This window comes from Centroberyx affinis, unplaced genomic scaffold, assembly GCF_046629955.1.
Source record: "Centroberyx affinis isolate AG114_WGS23_722 - 3 ecotype Tasmania unplaced genomic scaffold, CSIRO-AGI_Caff_v1 ptg006798l_1, whole genome shotgun sequence".
Classification (NCBI taxonomy): domain Eukaryota; kingdom Metazoa; phylum Chordata; class Actinopteri; order Beryciformes; family Berycidae; genus Centroberyx; species Centroberyx affinis.
Genome location: NW_027283449.1, coordinates 1 through 22,848, shown reverse-complemented (window position 1 = coordinate 22,848; position 22,848 = coordinate 1). Strand labels below are relative to the sequence as shown.

Sequence of the window (22,848 nt, the reverse complement as noted above, 5' to 3'; positions counted from 1 at the left end):
GTTGCCCATTTCTGTTGCCTGTAAAAGTTGCCGTCTGCTCAGTGAGAGACGCTGGTGATGAAGCTGCTGTCGTCTTAGTGTTTCAGTCAGAAACAGACAACACACCAACAGACAGAGAGTTTAGTAGATTGTACAGCGGTTGGCATGACAACCAGGAAACATGCAGCATTAATCTGAGATGATTTGAATCCTGAATACTAGATTTTTTATTACACATACAGGCGTATGAAGGGTTTTGTTACAAACTGCTACATTCACTTTGAGAAAACATGAAAAATATTCATCAGTCAGTATTTCAGAAAAAAACATGATTGTATCCATAAAATTACATGTATATTATTTTCTAGAAAAAGGTCTGAAAAAATCGAACAGATTTTTTTTGCAGTGCGTCCTGTAAGAGCAAAACAACAAAACCCGTCACACACATTTAAGGATTTTTACAGTCACAAAATATTTTATCCTCTTTGAAGCGTTTCTGATCTTTCGAAACACGGAGAAACCACATGAAATCTGAAATAAAAACATCAGGTATGTTCCACAAAAACTTACAAAAAACAGATATTTTATCAATGATAACGAGCTTTTTTCTTATTTGAGAAACCTTGAACAGCTGAACTCCAATCAGTCGACCAGTAATGCAAAAAAAAAAAAAAAAAAAAATCAACAATTAACAATCTTAGCAAGTGTTTCTACCTTGTATTCAGACTTCTGCATTAGGAAGTTAGGTTTAAATTATTGAATGCATGGTTAGACAATATTAGAATAATTATAGACTTACGGTATATTTTTATCGATATATAGGTTTTTAGAAATAAATGCTAAAATTCAGTAAGTACAGTAAGTTGAAGTCTGAATACAAGATGAAAACGCTGGTTATGCTTGAAATTGTCTGCAGTTCTCCTTGAGGAATGATTGATTTCACAGATTAGCCACGTCCCAACCCTGAAGATATCAAAATATTACAAAAGAAGAAAAACCAAGCAATCCTCACAAGTTTTTCCTAGAGATTTTGAAAAAAAACAAAACAAAACAAAAACAACAAAAAAAGTTAAACATTTTCTTTTGCCTGGTCAACGCAGGATAAAAATTCAGTGACATTATAGTATATTCAATATCATATAAAAAGAGTATTACATCAATATTTACATACAGCAATATGTGTTACTTTTAAATAAACAGCTTATATGGAGCGGTGAGTGAGAACAAATAAAATAAAAAACAGAAAAACAGATGGCTCTTTCCTTCCTGGAACCTTCAGTTCCAAATCAATTTATTTACTTATTTCTTTTCTTTTCTTAACTTGTCATTTTTACGATGGCGTATCAAGGCCATTGTAGGTGTTTTTTTGTTTTTTTTACCACAGCGAGGGGGGGGGGGGGGGGGTCGGGGGGGGGGGGGGGTAGATTAAAGTCAGAAATGTACGAGAAACAAAAACTCAGAATTTCTGAGATTCAGAGTTTTTTTCTCACAAATTTCTGACTTTAATCTCAGAAATCCCCCGCCCCCCCGGCTGCAGTAAAAAAAAAACCCATCTACAATGTTCCTGATATATCGTACATTTTATTCTTATTTGTATTCAGTTTGATATATTTATTTATCTATTTATCTTATTTATTATTTATGTGCTTCATTTATCTGCATATTTATTTTTGTTTACTTAATTTTTTATATTTTTTATATTTTCTTTATTAGTTTACTTGCTGAATTTTGCCCTGTTTTGTCTGATGTGTAGCTAGCGCTGCCTGCTAACCCGGGTGACAGTTTTGATGGTGAGCAGTTAGCGTAGCGCGCTAACAGATTGTTTCTTCTCTTCTCTCTAGCGGCCGGTGTAGATGAAATCTGAGGAGAGAAAAACAACAAGATGAGCTTCAGGAAAAACTTTTATTCAACTCTGCCTGAAATTTCAGCTCCTGTTTGGTTTTTGGTGTCTTTGGCAAAAAAAACTACTGATATAAAACTGGGGCCGTATCCACAAAGCTTCCTAGTACTAAGAGTTGGTCCTAGTGGTGAAATTCTAAGAAAACTCTGAGAGTGATGACGTTTTCTAAGAATTTCCCCTTAAAAGTAAGACTAAATCCTAGTTAAGATAAAAGCATCTTCGCCCTTCAGAGAGCTCCTAAGGTGGAAAACTGTTCAGAGCAGAGAGGAGGACTTTTAGGAGCTGAGGAGTTTCTTAAGGAGAGGAGGAAATGGCTGAAAGACGCAGAAAAGACGCATTAACGCTATTATTATTATTATGAAAGTTATCACAAAACAAAACAGCAGCTATGGATACAGCGAGTTTTCTCTGTATTGATGGGACACACGTCCGCATCGTCTGCAATATACTCTTGTTCAAAAATCTTATTCATATAGGCTTAAGTGCCAATATAGTCTATAAATTATACTAATACTACTGAGTCTTGAGCCATTTTCACCAAATCTTAACATCAAATTAGTAAAGTATAATAACATTACTGCATTCGCCCAAATAAAGACAGAATGCGTCAACCTGTGAGAAACGTACAAGTATTAAAAAGTAGCCTACTGTTCGTATGGTTTTCAAAGATTTTGTCCAATCAGCTCTATTTTTATTTTATTTTTGATTGTATAAGCAAACCACGTGTTAATATTGAGTAAATTGTGTTTTATCTTGTTTGATTCCTTGGGTTCATTCTGGACGACAAAAAGAGGCGTGTTGATTTTTCTTGATCAACCAATGACAGCGTCCAAAAGAGAGCATCGCCCCTAGCAACGGGGTCGACCACACCTCCTCACTGAGAGAAAAGTTCTTGTCAATTCGCTCTGACAACTTTCCTAAATCTCTCCTGGGCTGGGACTGCATGCTAAGGGATTTTAGGCTGAGAGAAGACTCTCTGAGACTCTCAGAATGTTTGTGGATACGGGTCCAGATGGCCCTGGAGAGACCATGCAATGTTAACTCTGACTGTTTCTATTCCACGAAGAATAATAATACCTTTGAGTGAGAGAATAAAAGTAGTAAATAATAATTGAAACACACAGTATAAGTAAAACAAAGCACAAGGATACAAATAATAAAATAATATTATAATTATAAAAATGCCATATGCCAGATGTGGTTTAAACAAAAAGCTGGATCAAGTGAGTGAGATGGGTTTACCCTGTGTGTGTGTGTGTGTGTGTGTGTGTGTGTGTGTGTGTGTGTGTGTGTGTGTGTCGTACCCCGGCAGTACTCGGGGTTGAAGTTTTCGTAGATGGGGTACAGCGGGTTCTCCTGCTCACTGCGGTGCTTCCTGGCTCTCAGCACGTCTCTCACACACTGGTGCAGGTACGAGTACTGACACTGCACACACACACACACACACACACACACACGCACACACACACACACACACACACACGCACACACACACACACACACACACACACACACACGCACGCACATACACACACACACACACACACACACACACACACGCACACACACGCACACACACACACACACACGCACACGCACACACACACACACACACACACACACACACGCACGCACACACACACGCACGCACACACACGCACGCACACACACGCACACACACACACACACACTTAGAACACATCGATACATAACACACTTTACCACACAACATCATCACAGTAGGTATAGACAAATAAATAATTATTAGCATGATAATAGTACTACATTAATGTTGTAAGTTGTGATCATTAATGAATAATTAAGATAGGTAACACTTTACAATAAGGGTACATTAATTAAGGGTTAGTTAATGTTTAATAAGCATTAACTAACTAACTAACTAACTAACTAACTCACTAGTTAACTAATGTGTCTGGTAATCATTTCCTAATGGTGTTTATGTTAACTAAGGTATTAATTTATACATTATTTAATAGTCATCTTAATAAACTATTAAATAATGTATAAATTAATATCTTAGTTAACATGAACACCATTAGTAAATTACACATTAGTTAACTGTTAGTTAAGGGTTAGTTAATGCTTATTAAGCATTAACTAACCCTTAATTAATGTCCCCTTCTTGTAAAGTGTTACCGGACAGATGTAATACAGTGGAAACATTTGCTTACCAGGTTTTGCAGTAAACCTTTTGCACCAACATGGCTGACACTTCTGCAGGTTACAGATCGATTCTCAGCATTATCACAAATGATAAGAAGCCAACTTCCTGATTCTGTTTGAACACAGAGTTTAACACACTGACGTCTTTCTGTAGCTGCTGTCCGACTGAAACTAAACAACAGATCTGATCCACAGTCACAACCTGCTGAGCGCAGAGGAATTACGTTTAGCTTAAATCACTTTTTTATAGTCAGAGGAGACAGAAAGTTGGTATTAATATTGATGGCAATGGTGAGAACTGATCTATAACCTGCAGAAGAACGTCAGCCATGTTGGTGAAAAAAGTCAGGTTACAATTTTTGTTCACATTGTATTCAGACATCACATGCAACAGTTTTTAAATTTAAATTCATTGTTGCAAAGTGTTTTTTTTTTTTTTTTCTACATGCATATTTTTTTTTTCATGTTTTCACCCGGCATTACATGTGCCAATATTCGTTTCACATGTAAAAAAAAAAAAAAATCACATGTGAAGAGGCAATTCACAGGTGAAAAAATCATTTTCATAATTTTCAAATGTCACATATTCACATGTGAAAAGCAACATGCGTCCAAAAAGCACATGTGCTTTGAAATCACATGTGGGTTTTCACATGTGATGTTTTTGTGAGGGAAAGGCTGGTAAGTAAATGTTTCCAGAATATTACATGGTAATTACTCATTAAGGATCACACAACTTACTACGGTAATATACAATATATAATATACTGTTATCATGCTAATAATGACTTTTATCACCAGAAAGGACCAGCATTTAACTGAGTAATTACATATTAATTACAAATAGTTACTTGTTATTACCAGAAGTTACCAGTTACTTCCTATGTACAGTACTGTGCAAAAGTCTTAGGCACATGTAAAAGAAAAAAAGTAAAGTGAAAATGCTTTCAAAAATAATTGGTAACACTTTACAATAAGGGCACACTAAGTTAAGGGTTAGTTATAATGCTTAATAAGAGTTAGTTAATGCTTAGTTAATTAACAGTTAACTAATGTGTAATTTACTGATGGTGTTCATGTTAACTAAGGTATTATTTTATACATTATTTAATAGTTCATAAAGATGACTATTAAATAATGTATAAATGAATACCTTAGTTAACATGAACACCATTAGTAAATGATTACCAGACACATTAGTTAACCCTTAATTAAAGTGTCACCAAAGAATTAAATGAAAAGTTTCTAAATATCAAAAAATGTACTATAAAGAGTCTACTGACACACTAATGCAGAAAAAAAAATGAATAAACATCTAAGACACAATTTATGTAAAAACTCTGGGGTGCCTCAGACTTTTGCTCAGTACTGTAATTACACAGTTATTATTAGGGATTCAGTGTCAGAACGCAGGTGAACCAACACAGCACACACACACACACACACACACACACACACACACACACACACACACACACACACACACACACACACACACACACACACCTCGGTCTGGACCATGTGTGAGCGGTGCAGACGGAGGTCGAACACACAGCCGTACAGATCGACGGTTCCTCTGCTGTCCAGCTGCTGCAGAGCGCGGTCCAACACCATGAAGGTCCCTGTCCGGCCCACACCAGCACTGACACACACACACACACACACACACACACACACACACACACACACACACACACACACACACACACACACAGTTAATATAAATCTGTCAGAATACTTACAACAAAAACAAATCAAAACAGAGACACAGTGGAACACGTTGCTGCATGTAAATTTGTTTCCCTTGTTTTGTTAACACCTTGGTCCCAGTTGTGCAGGTGTGTGTGTGTGTGTGTGTGTGTGTGTTGCCATCTGCTAGATACTCTTAGGTTGGTTGCAAAATTAAACTCCTGAACTATGAATTGGGAACTCTTTGCTCTTTATTACAGTCTCACCCATTCATTTTCTACAGCTGCCCAGATTTTACCTGAAGCAACACAGATGTCCTCAGTTCAATGAAACACCTTCACTAAAAATTGTAAACATGATTTTTTTTTGTGTTCTGATACGTAGTGTGGAGGAAGTCATGAAGCCTTAGGGCAAACAGATAAAAGAAAACATATTTATGACAACAAAAGGTTGTAAATCGGTCAGATTTGACCGTAACACAACAGGGGGGGTACACTTGATGCGGCTGTATCGTTTGTCAATAGATTGAATTGATAGATTTTGAAAGCTTATCGATAGCCAAGATAGGAAGGATCTGTTTTGTTGTGAATGACACTGTGAAAGGAGACGCCCTGAATCACCTTGCTATGTATTTGGTACCAAATTAAAGGGGAGGTTGTGTTTTTTTTAAATGGAAAAACTTGTGATTGTCAATTTCTTTTTATTTTTGAGATACAGCTGTTTGTTTGGAGTGAGCAAGAAAATGCTGATTTAAGTGAGAATTCCCAGTGAACTGCAGCAACATTCTAGAATTCTACTGGAGTCTAAAGGGTTAAAGATTAAAGAGATAACCGTAACCAAGGGAAACAGAGAACAACAACAACAACAACAGCTGCGGTGAAAGAGCAACAAAGGGAATCTGAGGATTTAGAAGCTGCGGATTTAGACGAACAGATGTTATGAAGCAGTAAAGGAAAAGGAGAGCTTTCCCACAAGGCAACACAACCCGTCATGTGACAGTTTAGACCAATCAGAGACGGTCACACAGCGGCAGCCGGCGTGCGAAGAGTTCGGAAAAGTTTATCGTCCGAAGTCGATATGTGGCTTTGTTTCTTTTTCCGTTAACGTCTCCTTTTGTCCGTATAATAGCTGACGAATTTGTTTCCGCGGTAACTACATCAACACACACACACACACACACTCTCTCTCTCTCTCTCTCTCTCTCTCTCTCTCTCTCTCTCTCTCTCTCTCCCCTACCTGCAGTGAACGACAGTAGCTCCGGTGCTGGGCGATCTGTCGATGTAATCCCGGACCGTCCGGACGAACTGGATCAGACTCTGGGTGGTCTCTGGGACTCCGTGGTCCGGCCACACGGTGTAGTGGAAGTGACGCAGCACCCGAGGGTAACTGCCCCCGCTCTCCTGCCGGGACGGAGAGACCAACACCGGGAGACAATCATATTAATGTTGCTGCCTTGGTCTAATGACTGTAAACCAGAGGTGAGACCGAGTCAACTTCGCTCGAGTCCCAAGTCATTAATGTCAAGTCCCAAGTCTAAATGTAGACTACCAAGTCAAGTCAAGTCCAAGTCAAGTCTCAAGTCTAAATGTAGAACAGCAAGTCAAGTCAGAACAAATCAAGAGTCCAGTATCAATTTAATATCTTAAAGAAAACTAAAGTCTAACTAAACTAAACCAAGTCTCAAGTCTTCTCTTCATGCATCAAGTCAAGTCTCAAGCAGTTGAAATTGTCAAGTCATGTGAGCTTGGTGGAGCTGATTGATCTCCTCTATCTCACTCCAGTAGTATTGTTAGTTCTAGTGTTTCTCCACATTAAGACTACATTTCCCATCAGCCCCGTTGCTTCCCGCCCCCCCCCCTCCCCCTCCCTGAAGAGGATCAACATGTTGGAAGTGATTTCTCCATCTTCCTTTCCCTCCTTCCACCATCTGCTGCCAGAAACTCTGAAAGCTTTAGCTCCGTTTGCTCTGAAGAACAGAACCTCTTCCTGTTTTGTGCCGTAAAGCGATCCAGCGGAGGCCGCACACACACACACACACACACACACACACGCACACGCACACACACACACACACACACACACACACACGCACACACACACACACACACACACACACAGTCTCACCGAGGTAATCTTGAACTCTCTGATGGTCCACTCAGGCAGAACAGACTCTGACAGCATCTGAATCACCAGATCTCCGTAGTAGAGAGGCTCTCTGTCTGCAGGCCAGTACTGGTCACACTTCACCTACACACACACACACACACACACACACACACACACACACACACACACACACACACACACACACACACACACACACACACACACACACACACACACACACACACACATTTGCATTACTATGACATTCCATTAGCTCATATTTTTCATATATTTTATTGTCATATTTTTTCACAGTCAACTTTTCCATTCATTTTCTTTGTCTCAGGATGTTTTCTTGCTATTCTTTCTGCACACACACCATACATGCTGTAACATTTATTTTCATATTTTTCAGTCATATATTTGTACTTTTTTGTACTTATTATGTACTAGTGTTGTGATGTGTGACATCACCCCATTTGCTGTATTGTTCCCCAGCATGTTGACACACAGTGATGTGAAGTTCAGCGTCAACACAAACGAGCACAAAACCTTCACAATATGATATTATGGAAGCGTAAAAAATCATAATAAAACAGTTTTGGAAAACCTGTTTCCCCAGAGGAATCATTAAAGGTTTCATCTAATCTGATCTGATATAATCTGATCTAATCTAATCTAACATTCTAATATAATCCAATATAATCCTATCTAATCTAATCCAATTTAATGTAATCTAGAATATTCAAATTTAACCTAATCTAATCTCTTTTGTAATCTGATCTCATATATTCTAATCTAATCTAATATATTCTAATTTAATCTAATCTAATTGGATCTAATCTGATTTGATCTGATCTCATATATTCTAATCTAATCTGATCTAATCTAATATATTCTAATCTAATATATTCAAATTTAGTCTAATCTAATCTGATTTGATCCAATCTAATCTAATCTGAATTGATGCAATCTAATCTATTCTAATCTGATTTGATCTAATCTAATCTAATCTGATTTGATCTGATCTAATCTAATCTGATTTGATCCGATCTAATCTGATCCGATCTAATCTGATCTGATCTAATCTGATCTGATCTTCTTAACTCTGATCTCAGCCTCTGCAGGATTCGTCTCATCTCTCTATTCGGGGAAAGACAAATAAAACGAGGATTAACAAAGAGAACGAGAAGAAAACCAGGGCGGCGGCGCCTCACCCGGCCCTTCTCCACGCACTGCGTCACCATGACGACGTTGTGGACGCCGTGCTCCCACACCATCCGCCAGAAATCATCCTTGGTGCCGGGCAGCGGCCCCTGGGTGGCGATGTACTCCCTCCGGTAGTTATTACCCTGAAGACACGGGGAGGGGGGGGTGAGTGTGTGTGTGTGTGTGTGTGCGTGTGTGTGTGTGTGTGTGTGTGTGTGTGTGTGTATGTGTGTGTGTGTGTGTGTGTGTGTGTGTGTGTGTGTGTGTGTGTGTGTGTGTGTGTGTGTGTGTGTGTGTGCACATACAGGTATGTAGCTGGCGTTGATGTAGTCGGAGCAGGGGTCGTCCTCCAGGTACGACAGCTTCACTCTGGTGGAATCATCTGGAAAAACATAATCAGATTATCGTCCTCACTTCAGCACACAGCAGACTACTCTGATTACTTTTCTGGGGTAACTAGTAACTTAATGTGTTAGCTTTTCAGATTTTCTTTTTTTTAGCTCAACAATTCTGATTTGTTATTAGTTTTTTTTTTTTTTAAATTAGACTATCGTGATTTTGATTTTTCTTTCATATTGTTTCATTTTTCAATTTTTTTTTTCATTTTTCTATTTTTGAAAAAAAGTAGAAAAAAGTGAAAATCCCGCAGCATCTCATGCAGACGTGCTGCTAAGTGAAAAAAACATTTTCTAAATGTGTTTGATCTGAATGAGACTGACGCTGCATTTTAAACCAGTGACAGACAGGAAGCCGCATGCTGCAGCAGTTTGACTCTGAGTTACTTTCAATAAAGAGGAACTTTGTAATGTAACTAGTTACTTTTTAAGGTGAGTAACTTTCCACAACACTGCATCAGATAAGTGGCTGAAGCCTTTAGTGTAAACTCAACCCATCTGTCATTCCAAACAGACTTCTCCAACATGACACCGACTTCGCTTCATGTCTGGAAATGTGATTTTACTGTAAGTGAGGATCTTTGCTTTCTATCAAACTTCTCTTCTCCTCACATGTGGAGGAGTTAACAGGCGTTCAGCTGTGAGTCACACAGACAGAAATAAAAGAGGAGAAGAGAGTATGATTCATTTTACTATCTGTGTGTGTGTGTGTGTGTGTGTGTGTGTGTGTGTGTGTGTGTGTGTGTGTTTTTCTCTGACAGTTAATTAAAGCAGTCTTGTAAAGATCATCTCAAGTTATAAATCACACTTTCTGTTTCTGTAGAAAAGCAGCTACAGTTTCACATGAGCGACACTTCATTACTTGGGATTTTTATAAACTACATTACTGACGGCTATTTAGCTCTGACACACACACACACACACACACACACACACACACACACACACGTTATCAAATGATAGGCTTATATATAAATTATCATAATTTTGAGAAAATCAAGATTCATATTCATTGACTGCAAATTAACATTGGGTGTGAAATATCTTTTGTCAACTAAGTTTTTCCTCTCTCATCAAGAAAAGGTTTTGTCCCAAAATCTTCTGATCTGCAGCTCATGATGTCACAGTAAAGCTTGTTTTATATTCGAACGTAAACGTAAACATAAACGTAAACGTGACGTAAAGAACGCGGCGTTGCTCATATTTAAGAGTTTAAAAAGAAAAAATCACATCGCTCCAAAACAACGAAGAAGAAGAGAAGAAGACAGGAACAGGAAGCAGACGTGACGATGAATCACCGGTAAAAACAAACATGGACGCCGCTGTAGCAACGCAGCTGGAGGAACGGGACGAGTCGGAGCAGCTGATTGGCTCTATGATCGATCAATCAGAGCGCGAGAGTCTTGGGCAGGTTCCAACACCTACAGAGACACTTTTCACCCCCAACTCAAAACGTCAAATCACGTTAAAGTGCAGAGACGCTGTTTTCAAGTATTAAAGTATAAAGTATAAAACGCGCTTAACTCTACTCTCTGAATATTAAGTATTGTCAATAATGTATATAAAGCTTAATTTTGATTTGAAAAGTACCATGTGACGTCTGGCCTCTGTTTAGTGTTTAGACCCAAAATATGAAAAAAGGTCAACTATGTTATTTTGGTCTTCTTATAATTTTCCTGACTCTTTTTTATCTCTACTTGTGTAATCGTCCCTTATTTATCCATCAAGGCAAAGAATCTAAAATATAAGATAGTTTTGATTTGTTTAATATGTTTTTTTGGTCGCTGCATAATTACATTTGTGTTATTTCATAGTTTTGAGTCTTTACTGTTATTCTAAAATGTGGGAAATAGTAAAAATAAAGAAGAATGTGGTGTGTCCAGAGTGTACAGAGGGAATATTTTGACAGACATTGTGTTTTTTTTTGTTAATTTACAAACCACAAATGTAACCGCAGTTGTAGAATGACCCGCAGCAGCCAGACGGGCGGCTGGGGTTCAGACCTGTGTCGCTGTTGCCACGGGAACGGCTGCTATCTCGTTAATGAAAGCTCCTAACGACGTGACATCACTAACGAGGAGATGATTTTCAGATCAGCGGATTTAATTTTCCGCAGCAGGAGGAGAGGAGAGTCTCTCTTCCTCTGTGTTTCTGTTTCTTTATATTTTCTATTTTGGATTTATTTCCATACTGCACATTTGTCATAGTTTTCATATATTTTCTTGTCACATTTATTTTTCAGGAATCCACATAAAAAGGCAGCGGAAAAACTGGTTCCCAATGGGTCAGAGAAACATAAAATGATGCACAGAACAAACAGTTTATTTGCTATAAATAGTGCTGACTATAAACTATTTGTTTTGTGCATTATATGGTTTCCCACATTTTCTATATTCTATTTTATTTTACATATATTTTTTCATCCATTTTCTTCATCTCAGTTTGTTTTACTGCTGTAATTCATATATTTTCCTACTTTTCTTTCCTCCCCATTTGCTCCATTCTTACAAATTCCCATCAGCGACCATTATGGTTTAATTTAATTTCAGACACACACACACACACACACACACACACACACACACACACACACACACACAGCGGTACTAACATGGCAGTATGTTGTTGTAGCGGTTCTTCCCTCTGTTCTCCGGCAGGCGGGCGGAGTCCATGGTCTGGTTCCTGCCCACGTCCTTCAGGTCCTGCAGAGACACCGGCTGCCTGATTCACTCTGACAACACTGTGATGTCAAAACCACTTCCACCTGCTGGTCTGGACTCGTGTTTATTTTAGATTCTAGTCCAGATCCAAAAAACATTTCTAAAGACACCAAGCATGTCCGGCTGAGCTCCAGGGACGTGTGGAGAAGATGAAGCTCAAACATCTGGATTTTTTTTCAGTTTGCTGTGATGCTGCAGAGTCTGGGCTGAATATTTCTCTCAGTTCTTCAGAAAGTGTTTTTCTAACTTTGAAGCTGCTGAACAGAAAGTTAAAGGGGAACTCAGGGAGCGAGGGGTTAAACCTGAGAGACACAAAGGCCTATAATTATGAATATGGCTTGTTTTTTTGTTTTTTTGGTCATTATTTGTGTGTATATTCTTCTTTATCTTTCTCGTCTTATGAAAACTCTAACCCATATCACATGACTGTCTACTCTTAGTCTGTTATGATAGTGTTTGTGTATACTTGCATGTGTTATGAGTGAGTATTCTTGGTGTGTGTGTGTGTGTGTGTGTGTGTCTTATGACTATGACTGATTCTTTATACTTGTGTAATAGATGGGTGTTATGGGATGCTTTGTTGTCAAGTGCCATGCTGAACTATGTCTCCGTTTTTTCCTATGTCTAAACTAGGGCTGGGCGATATGGACCAAAAATCATATCTCGGTATTTTTAGGCTGAATGGCGATACACGATATATATCTTGGTATTTTCTACAAAGTGGCTAAATGTTCAGTTGTAAGTAGGGCTGGGCGATATGGACAAAATCACAATATTTTTGACCAAATACCTCGATATCGATATTGCGACAATATTGTAGGGATGACTATTGGTGCTTTCACAAAATATTTACACAAAGAGGTTTTTGATAAATAATCATCAGTAATGTGGATATAATGACTAAGTGGGTAAAGGCAAATAACAGAACAGCTAGAACAGTCTGGTAAGTTCAGAAAATGACATCACTTTACTGTAATGCAGCCTTTAAAACCAGGAAAACACACTTATGCCATATCACCATATTACCATATCCAAAATCTAAGACGATATCTAGTCTCATATCACGATATCGATATAATATCGATATATTGCCCAGCCCTAGTCTAAACTTATTTATAGATACATTCAAACTGTGTATTTTACATTGCTGTAATTATTTTCTGTAACATGCTGCCTGCAGAAAGCCTCTTTTCAAGCCCCTGGAGGGTTTTTAGGCAATTCTCCTTCACATTCACTTACAAATTATATATTGTATCTTTTTCTTTTACATTTTGTTTTCATGTGTGAATAAAGAAACAAAACGAAACGAAACAAAGTGTTTTCATGTGAAATGAGTCCATGTTCACATTATTCCACTTTCTTTTTGTAACTTTTAGCACCTTTTCTTTCACATTAAAGTCAATGGGGAGAAAAGAAAAAGTGAAAAAAGCAGAATAATGTGAAAACGCCCTGAAAACGTATCGAGTTAGAAAACCCACGTGAAAATGGGAAATTTCATCAAAATTTCCTCAACACCACAAAAAACATTTTCTTTTGCTTTACTTTTGAGGAGGATTTTTTTTTGTACTGTTTCTGTTTCCCTGCTGGATGTTTTCTGCCTCTTCACTTCGGCTCAGCTGATGGAAAAGCGTCTAATTCACATTTTATTTTTAGCAACGTTTCAAAAATTTGCTTAAAATTGACTTGACAGCTGGGTGGAAACAGAGAGAGAGAGAGAGAGAGAGAGAGAGAGAGAGAGAGAGAGAGAGAGGGGAACACCACAATCTGTTTGGACAGTAGACAGCTGGAGTCTACTGTAGTCTACTCACAGTTTTCTATTCTGTACTACTCTATTTATACAAGTAATATTCATTTTAAAACATTTATTTTACCTCAAACTCCTCAGACAGCAGGTAGTTGGAGTCGGCCTGCAGCTTGTTGAGGTGAGACTCAAAGTGACAGAGTTTGACCGGACTGACAGAGAGAGAGAGAGAGAGAGAGAGAGAGAGAGAGAGAGAGAGAGGAGAGAGAGAGAGGGAGGAGAGAGAGAGAGAGAGAGAGAGAGAGAGAGAGAGAGAGAGAGAGAGAGAGACACAGAGAGAGAGAGAGAGAGAGAGGGAGAGAGAGAGAGAGAGAGAGACAGACAGGAGTTAGAACTGTAGTCAACAACAAATAGTGTATTTTATACCATGGTCTGGGTGAATACTCGATTCTGATTGGATGCAGGGTGTCCATTAATTCCTGATAATGGACACCTACTAAGTAGTTCCAGTGAAACTGTCTGTTCACCGTTCTAAATTAATGCGCTGCTACGTAGCATCAGCCTGTATCTAACATGAGTAACCATAGCAACAGGGACGCAGTCAAAGCCTCCGTTTACAATTTGTATGTTCGTGAAAATCTTGATATTGATTTGGGGACAGTGACATGGCTGGATAGCTAGCTAGTCTTGTTGTTAAACATACTGTCAAATTATATTTACTGTTTGTTATTGACTCTGAATGTTGCTAGCATAACGTTAGCTTTCTGGCTCCTAGCTGAGCCAAAGGGTTCTATGAGCTGAGCGGACTAGAAATATCTCCTGCTGCCAAGTCCTATCTAAGGTTCGTCCTATTTACTGGAGCAGTGAACAACGTTTCCGTTGCATAAGAACCTTATGGGATGGTAATGATTGTTCCAGGTATTAGTCAAACCCTCAGGTGTCAAACTGAGTTATGGCTTGTGAAAAACTTTAGATTTTGATTACAAAACACATGAAAATATAAATTAATGGTCTTAATTTTTTTTTCTTTAGCAAGTGACCATGGTATAAGCGGATAATACCCGACCAGGTGTCCATAATCAGGAATTAATGGACTCCCTGTCGTCCATTAATTCCTGATAATGGACACCTGGTCGGGCATTATCTCTTACATATTTCACATTCTCATATAAAATCCTTACTGTCATGTGAAAACTCTGATTTATATTTTATATTAAAACTCAGATTTTAATATTTTAACTTTAAGTCTTTTGGACAAACTGCTGAGCTGCAGCTGAACTTTGTTTTCAAATCACTTCTGAAAACTCATTTTTATAAACTTGATTCATGTTTTGTGTTTTTCTCTGTTGTTTTCTTCAGTACATTGTGTTTGTTCTCCATTCTTTCATCTGTTTCTTCTTCTGCTACGTTTTCATTTGAGTAGCAGCAGCTCAATGTTTTTATTATTATTATTATTATCATTAACATCAGATGCCCGACCAGAGAAATGATGCAGTGTGTTGAGGGAGGATTTGACTGCAGAAACCTGCCTCACTCTGCCTTAAAGCAGTGGTGGTTCTCAACCTGGGGGTCGGGACCCAACAGGGGGCCGCGAGATGATTGATGGGATACCAAAAAACCCATATTATTTTTCTATCATCCAAATTCATTATCATGTTTATTTTCTGCTCAAATTTTTTGCTGTTTTCTTGTGAAACACTGAACAGTTTTCAGCCTCCACACACACACACACACACACACACACACATGCACACACACACACACACACACACATCAGTAGAAGAAGAGACAGGTGCTGCTCTCACCTGGTGACACGACGGTTGCTGCAACACAGAAGAAGAAGAAGAAGAAGACAGGAAGTCAGTGAGAGGCATGAACACACTCTGCTGACTGATGAGGCAATCTGCACCTCAACACACACACACACACACACACACACACACACACACACACACACACACACACACACACACACTGGCCTCAGAGAAGATCACCTTATTGGAAACAAATTGCTCTCTGTCACACATACTGCAGAAAGAAGATATAGATCTAACATCAGTAATCTCTCTCTCTCTCTCTCTCACACACACACACACACACACACACGCACACACACACACACACACACACACACACGCACACACACTTACCTCCTGACACCCATGTAAATCCCTGAAGTTGGCACCTCTTTCCACATGCTCATCCTCATCACCGGGTTCTCCTGCACCGCCCTGCACACCCACACACACACACACACACACACACACACACACACACACACGCACACACACACACACACACACACACACACACACACACACACACACACACACACATTAGAAAACATCAGCTCTATGCAACATGAGGGGAAAATTCTGAATTGGGAAACTTTCAGCTGCAGTGTGAACAGAGTCTAGCAGATCAATACCAGACATCCAATAATAACAATAACAATAAAAACATGAGAATTAGAGGATTAATTAATTAATTAGAAACTATAAAATCATTCATGTCAAAATCCATCAGTGTTCAGGCTTCAAATTAAAAACCCAGAATGCCTTGCTGCTTCTCCTCCTCTGAGCCGACAGTAAAAATCTCAACGCCGATAAAAAATAAAATAAGAATTTAATTGAAGCGATCAATCATTTATCGCTAAATGTTCAGTGATGATGTCGTTTCCATGGAGATAAACCTGTCAGGCTGCAGCTTCCTGCTCCAAACCAAACTCCACATGAGAGAGACAGAGACCACAGGAGCCTCCAGCTCGAAATCAATTAGAATCTGTAATTGTGATTGATCCTGATGATCTGTGGTCTGCTGCCATGTGAAGCAGCTGCTGGTAAGCAGATTACCAGCAGATCCAGGATCTGCTCCGCATCCTGCTGATGCTAATGTTTACATGAAGAGCTAATAATCTGTTAATGAGACTAATTAACTCCAGTCTGAATGAACCGACCTCATCCGGCTGCACAGGGACCACTGAGGTTTTACTGGACCTTGTGTTTGATACAGTAGACCAGTGGTTCTCAACGTGGGGTCCGGGGACCACCAGGGGTCCTTGAGGGGGTTCCAGGGGGTCCACAGCAAATTGATGAATTGTTAAACTTCAGCATTATTTCATTTACAAGAAGTGAACACAGTTAGAGAATGTAAAAGAATGACTGTTCTGATCATAGTTTCTCTGTTATCTCTCTACCTACAATACAGACAGTCATGGAGTTCTGGACAAAGTCATATCTGACAATAAAAATATTCTCAGATTTGGGTTCGAGAGACAAAATCTCATCAAATGGGGGTCTGTGGCTCTAATGTGGACTGAATTAGGGTCCTTGATATGAAAAAGGTTGAGAACCACTGCAGTAGACCATGACAGACTGGAACCATGGGTAGGGTTGTCTGGTACAGTCCTAAACTGTCCACACTAATCCGGTAAATTTGAAAACACATCTTTATTTCTCAGTTTTGTCCTTCCAGCCACAGTTTTCTGAAAACTCTCCACAGTGGAGACGTTTGAAAGCGGCGGTTTGGTGTTGCAGTGCGGACGGGGAAAACAGAGCTGACTGACGTGGGATGGTCATGTGATCTGAGGCGGGACTCAGACAGTCTGTATTCTCCGTGTCTTTGGCGTCTGTCCAGACAGAGAAGTCCAGCTCACTTTTGTCCGTCTTTTGTCGTGATTTGAACATCTTGTGGGCGCTTAAGGCTCTGCTACTGCAGCCATGACAACACTTCCGTAAACAGTGGTAACCATGGTAACGACATAAAGGTCATGGGTCGGAGGCTTGTTTTCAAATTCACCAGGATCAGTGTGGACAAGACCTCGCTTACCAGGGTCAGGGTTAGTTTGTGTTGGACTTTGTGTCTGTTGGTATCTGAGCAAACAGAAATGAGGAGTGGAGTCCCTCAGGGGTCGATCCTCGGTCCTCTTCTGTTCAAACTCTACATGCTGCACCAGCTCAAATTATGCAAAACAACAGTATTTCTTATCATAATTACGCAGACGTCTTTATCAACAGATGACCATTGTCCAATAGATTCACTAAACAACTGTCTTTATTGTTCTTTTATTTATGTAAAGCACTTTGAATTGCCTGGTCACAGTTTATGCTTTGCAGCTAATTTTCATTTCATTTCTTAAATGTTTTGTTTGTGTTGTGTGTTGCATCCAGTGCTTTTATTGCAGTTTCTTCTGTTTCTGTTTGTTTTTATTGTCGTTTCTTCTTCTCTGTGCTGCTGGTCTGAGGCTGGTCTGCCTTGAAAAATAGGTTTTTAATCTCAAGGGACTTCCTGGTTAATTAAAGGTTAAATAAAACAAAATAATAATAATACAATTTCAAGTCAGGGAATTCTGTTGCAACTTTGATCTGCATACGGTATATAAGTATATATAAGTATATATACTGTATATATAAATTATTTTATTTTAACATTTACCACAGTTCTGTATCAAAGCAGTCAGCTCAGTCACAGTGAGACTCTTCACTCCTCTGAACCTGCACACTGACAACCTGCAACACTACTCTACTTCCAGGTGGTGTGTGTGTGTGTGTGTGTGTGTGTGTGTGTGTGTGTGTGTGTGTGTGTGTGTGTGTGTGTGTGTGTGTGTGTGCCCTCACACTTTGCGGAGCCTCTGTCTGTACACCAGCAGGGAGACGACGGCCACCATCATGCCGATCAGGAACATGCCGGCGCTCAGACCCTCCACCACGCCACCTAGAGGCTCTGACACAGCGACACACACAGTTAGGTACAGTACAGACGTGTGTGTGTGTGTGTGTGTGTGTGTGTGTGTGTGTGTGTGTGTGTGCGCTCACCAGCGTGTGTCCGGAGCGGTGTGGACAGGAACGTGTCGGTGAACAGAGGCTGAGGAAACTCTCTGTGGTTTTCATCAAACAGCCTGGTGAAAGCACGCACACTCAGCCTGCACACACACACACACACACACACACACACACACACACACACACACACACACACAGAGTGCAGTTATTTACCTGGCCATGATATACCTGAAAATACCCTTTAACCTCCCAGTCACTGTCTCTCTGATCCAAGCTAATAAACAGTACAGTCTTAATGTAAGAAAAAGGTCAACTTCACTCGAGTCCCAAGTCAGTCTCAAGTCTTGAGGCTCAAGACTTGTCAAGTCAGTCAAGTCAGAACAAATCAAGAGTCCAGTATCAATTTAATATCTTAAAGAAAACTAAATATCTAGGACTTTTCAATGCAATATGGTTTTAATAGGATAAAAACTTGGTAAGAGCATCATGAGTTTGATTTCTATAATCAGTTTCAACTTCAATAAATTCAATCATTCCATACAAATTCAGAAAACAGAATTTAAATTCAGTCGTCTGCTGGAACAAATCTCATCACTTTCAATCTGAGTCATTTACACAAACACAAGATCTCAAGTCAAGACTTTAGAAACCTTTTCAAGTCATCAGAGTACAAGTCAGAGTCAAGTCCCAAGTCACCAGAACCCAAGTCAAAGTCAAGTCCCAAGTCACCAGAACCCAAGTCAAAGTCAAGTCCCAAGTCACCAGAACCCAAGTCAAGTCCCAAGTCACCAGAACCCAAGTCAAGTCTCAAGTCACCAGAACCCAAGTCAAAGTCAAGTCCCAAGTCACCAGAACCCAAGTCAAAGTCAAGTCACCAGAACCCAAGTCAGAGTCAAGTCCCAAGTCCCAAGTCAACAGAACCCAAGTCTCAAGTCACCAGAACCCAAGTCAGAGTCAAGTCCCAAGTCACCAGAACCCAAGTCAAAGTCAAGTCCCAAGTCATCAGAACCCAAGTCAAGTCCCAAGTCACCAGAACCCAAGTCAAGTCTCAAGTCACCAGAACCCAAGTCAGAGTCAAGTCCCAAGTCACCAGAACCCAAGTCAAAGTCAAGTCCCAAGTCATCAGAACCCAAGTCAAGTCCCAAGTCACCAGAACCCAAGTCTCAAGTCACCAGAACCCAAGTCAGAGTCAAGTCCCAAGTAACCAGAACCCAAGTCAAAGTCAAGTCCCAAGTCATCAGAACCCAAGTCAAGTCCCAAGTCACCAGAACCCAAGTCTCAAGTCACCAGAACCCAAGTCAAAGTCAAGTCCCAAGTCATCAGAACCCAAGTCAAGTCCCAAGTCACCAGAACCCAAGTCAAGTCTCAAGTCACCAGAACCCAAGTCAAAGTCAAGTCCCAAGTCACCAGAACCCAAGTCAAAGTCAAGTCCCAAGTCATCAGAACCCAAGTCAAGTCCCAAGTCACCAGAACCCAAGTCAAGTCTCAAGTCACCAGAACCCAAGTCAGAGTCAAGTCCCAAGTCACCAGAACCGAAGTCAAAGTCAAGTCCCAAGTCATCAGAACCCAAGTCAAGTCCCAAGTCACCAGAACCCAAGTCAAGTCTCAAGTCACCGGAACGCAAGTCAAGTCCAGTCTCAAGTCTTCTCTTCATGCATCAAGTCAAGTCTCAAGCAGTTAAAACTGTGACTCGAGTCCAAGTCATGTGACTCGAGTCCAAGTCATGTGACTCGAGTCCCCACCTCTGGAAAAAGCCTCCATGAACACAGTTGTCTGATATGGAACAGAAAGGACAGACTGTGTTGACTCACAGCTCAGCATCTCACCGCATCAGATATAAATCCAAGTCTCTGATTGGTGGAAACGACTCTGACCTCGTTAACTCTGATCTGTGATCAGACTTTAATCCGGCTGACGCTCTGAGGCTCGTTAGCCGTTAATAACCGGAGCCGCTCGGCTTCCTGATGTCCAGCCATAACCGTGAAGTATCAAACATAATCAGTTATGCTAATGAGGACATTAATTAAGCTAATTCATGCATTAAGTAGTAAATGTTCCTACAGGCCTGTCCGGACGTTGCTAATGTAATTTACTACACTGGATTTTAATGAATGATGCAGCTGTTTTACTTTATTACTGCCATAAATTACAGTCAGGCTCCAGGCTGTCTGCAGCGTTAAGTATTGATAATTTATTAATCATATGCATTGATCCAGACGTGCCAGAATGACAGGAGCTGGGAGTTCGCTGATAAAAAGATCAAAGTTATTTGCTTGGTAACTGTCACTCTGTCACCAATAATCACAGATAATATTGATCCACATGGGACTGAAATCTGGGGCATCCCTGGCTAGAGGGGCCACTTGTATTTTAATGATCAATAAAGAATTTCAATCAATCACTGAATCAGTTACTACATCACCAGATCTGCTGTGGTAATTAATACTGATGCTGTCTGGACAGAGCTTCTGTCAACATGCTAGTCCTCACATGACACACGTGTGTGGTGTTAATATGAACTCTGTGTTAAAGCAGGATAAAGGAGTTTCAAGGAAATCAGGTTTTCCTCATTAATATGCTAATTTATGCAGCAAGGTGCTCCAAATTCAAATAGAGGGAACCAGACAGACAGACAGACAGACAGAGAGAGACAGAGAGACAGACAGACGGACAGACGGAGAGACAGACAGACGGACAGAGAGACAGACAAACAGACAGACAGACAGGGAGAGAGACAGAGAGACAGAGAGACAGAGAGACAGAGAGAGAGAGAGACAGACAGACAGAGAGAGACAGAGAGACAGACAGACGGAGAGACAGACAGACGGACAGAGAGACAGACAAACAGACAGACAGACAGGGAGAGAGACAGAGAGAGAGACAGACAGACAGACAGACAGATGGACGGACAGAGAGAGAGACAGAGAGACAGAGAGACAGAGAGACAGAGAGACAGAGAGACAGAGAGAGAGAGAGACAGACAGACAGAGAGAGACAGAGAGACAGACAGACGGACAGACGGAGAGACAGACAGACGGACAGAGAGACAGACAAACAGACAGACAGACAGGGAGAGAGACAGAGAGAGAGACAGACAGACAGACAGACAGATGGACGGACAGAGAGAGAGACAGAGAGACAGAGAGACAGAGAGACAGACAGAGAGACAGAGAGAGAGACAGACAGACAGACAGACAGATGGACGGACAGAGAGACAGACAGACAGACAGAGAGACAGACAGACGTCACCATGACGACATAATGTCCCACATAACATGAACCATAATGAAGGGACAGAAAACAACATAATTTAGGGTAAAGCTGCTCTAGTTCAGATTTTTATGTAAAAATAAATTTGTCTAGTCCAGATTTGACTGTAAAACATTAAAGAGAAACTAAACTCTGTGTAAAACCTGACATCTGAAGGTAGAAAGCATGCTGCTAAAATGGCCATCTGTTATTGGCTGATCTTTGGTGCTAGGTGATGATGTCACCTGTACAACAGGTTTGACTGTGAAATATTAAAGCGGCTCTAGTCAGATTTTTCTGTAAGTTCAGTTCTGCTGGCGGGAAATCTCCTCCACACAGGAAGTGACCCGTCCAGGCAGACAGGAAGTGAGTCATCATCCTGGTACCTGTAGGAGGTTTTGGGTTTCAGCGGCCCGTCACAGAAGCCGCCGTAGCCGTCGCTCACGTAGACGTCCTCGTCGTCACGGTAACGATCGCAGGCCCCGCCCAGCCGGTCCCCTCCCGCCCCGAGGTTCACCTCCACCACCTCACACACACACACACACACACACACACACACACACAAAATATGAAATATAGGGGAAAACAATTAGTTTATCAACATGTGTCTGTATGATGACTTTCTTTTTTTCTTTCTTTCCACAATATTTATTTATTGATTGATTAGATTTTTCAGTTTATTCATTTGTGTCTTCATTTATCAATGAACGAGTTTATTAATTAGTTCGTTCATTTGTTCATTTATTTCTTTGATTAGGTCATTATTATTAGTAGTAGTATTAGTTGCAGTAGTAGTAACAGTAGTAGTAACAGTAGTAGTAACAGTAGTAGTAACAGTAGTAGTAACAGTAGTAGTTGCAGTAGTAGTTGCAGTAATAGTAACAGTAGTAGTAAC

The 22,848-nt window shown here is 40.2% G+C and overlaps 1 protein-coding gene across 1 annotated transcript; it reads right to left on the bottom strand.

The window, feature by feature from the left end:
• Positions 1-1,548: 1,548 nt before the first annotated feature.
• Positions 1,549-22,479, bottom strand: LOC139639090 (receptor-type tyrosine-protein phosphatase beta-like; the record flags this gene model as incomplete). Its single annotated transcript, XM_071513164.1, has 14 exons — positions 1,549-1,839; positions 3,184-3,304; positions 5,570-5,705; positions 6,989-7,152; positions 7,877-7,999; positions 9,076-9,210; positions 9,373-9,449; positions 12,074-12,164; positions 14,054-14,135; positions 15,729-15,746; positions 16,074-16,154; positions 18,540-18,645; positions 18,738-18,844; positions 22,340-22,479. Coding segments are annotated over 14 exons (1,404 nt in total), but the record flags the coding sequence as incomplete, so codon positions are not given.
• Between the last annotated feature and the right edge of the window lie 369 nt (positions 22,480-22,848).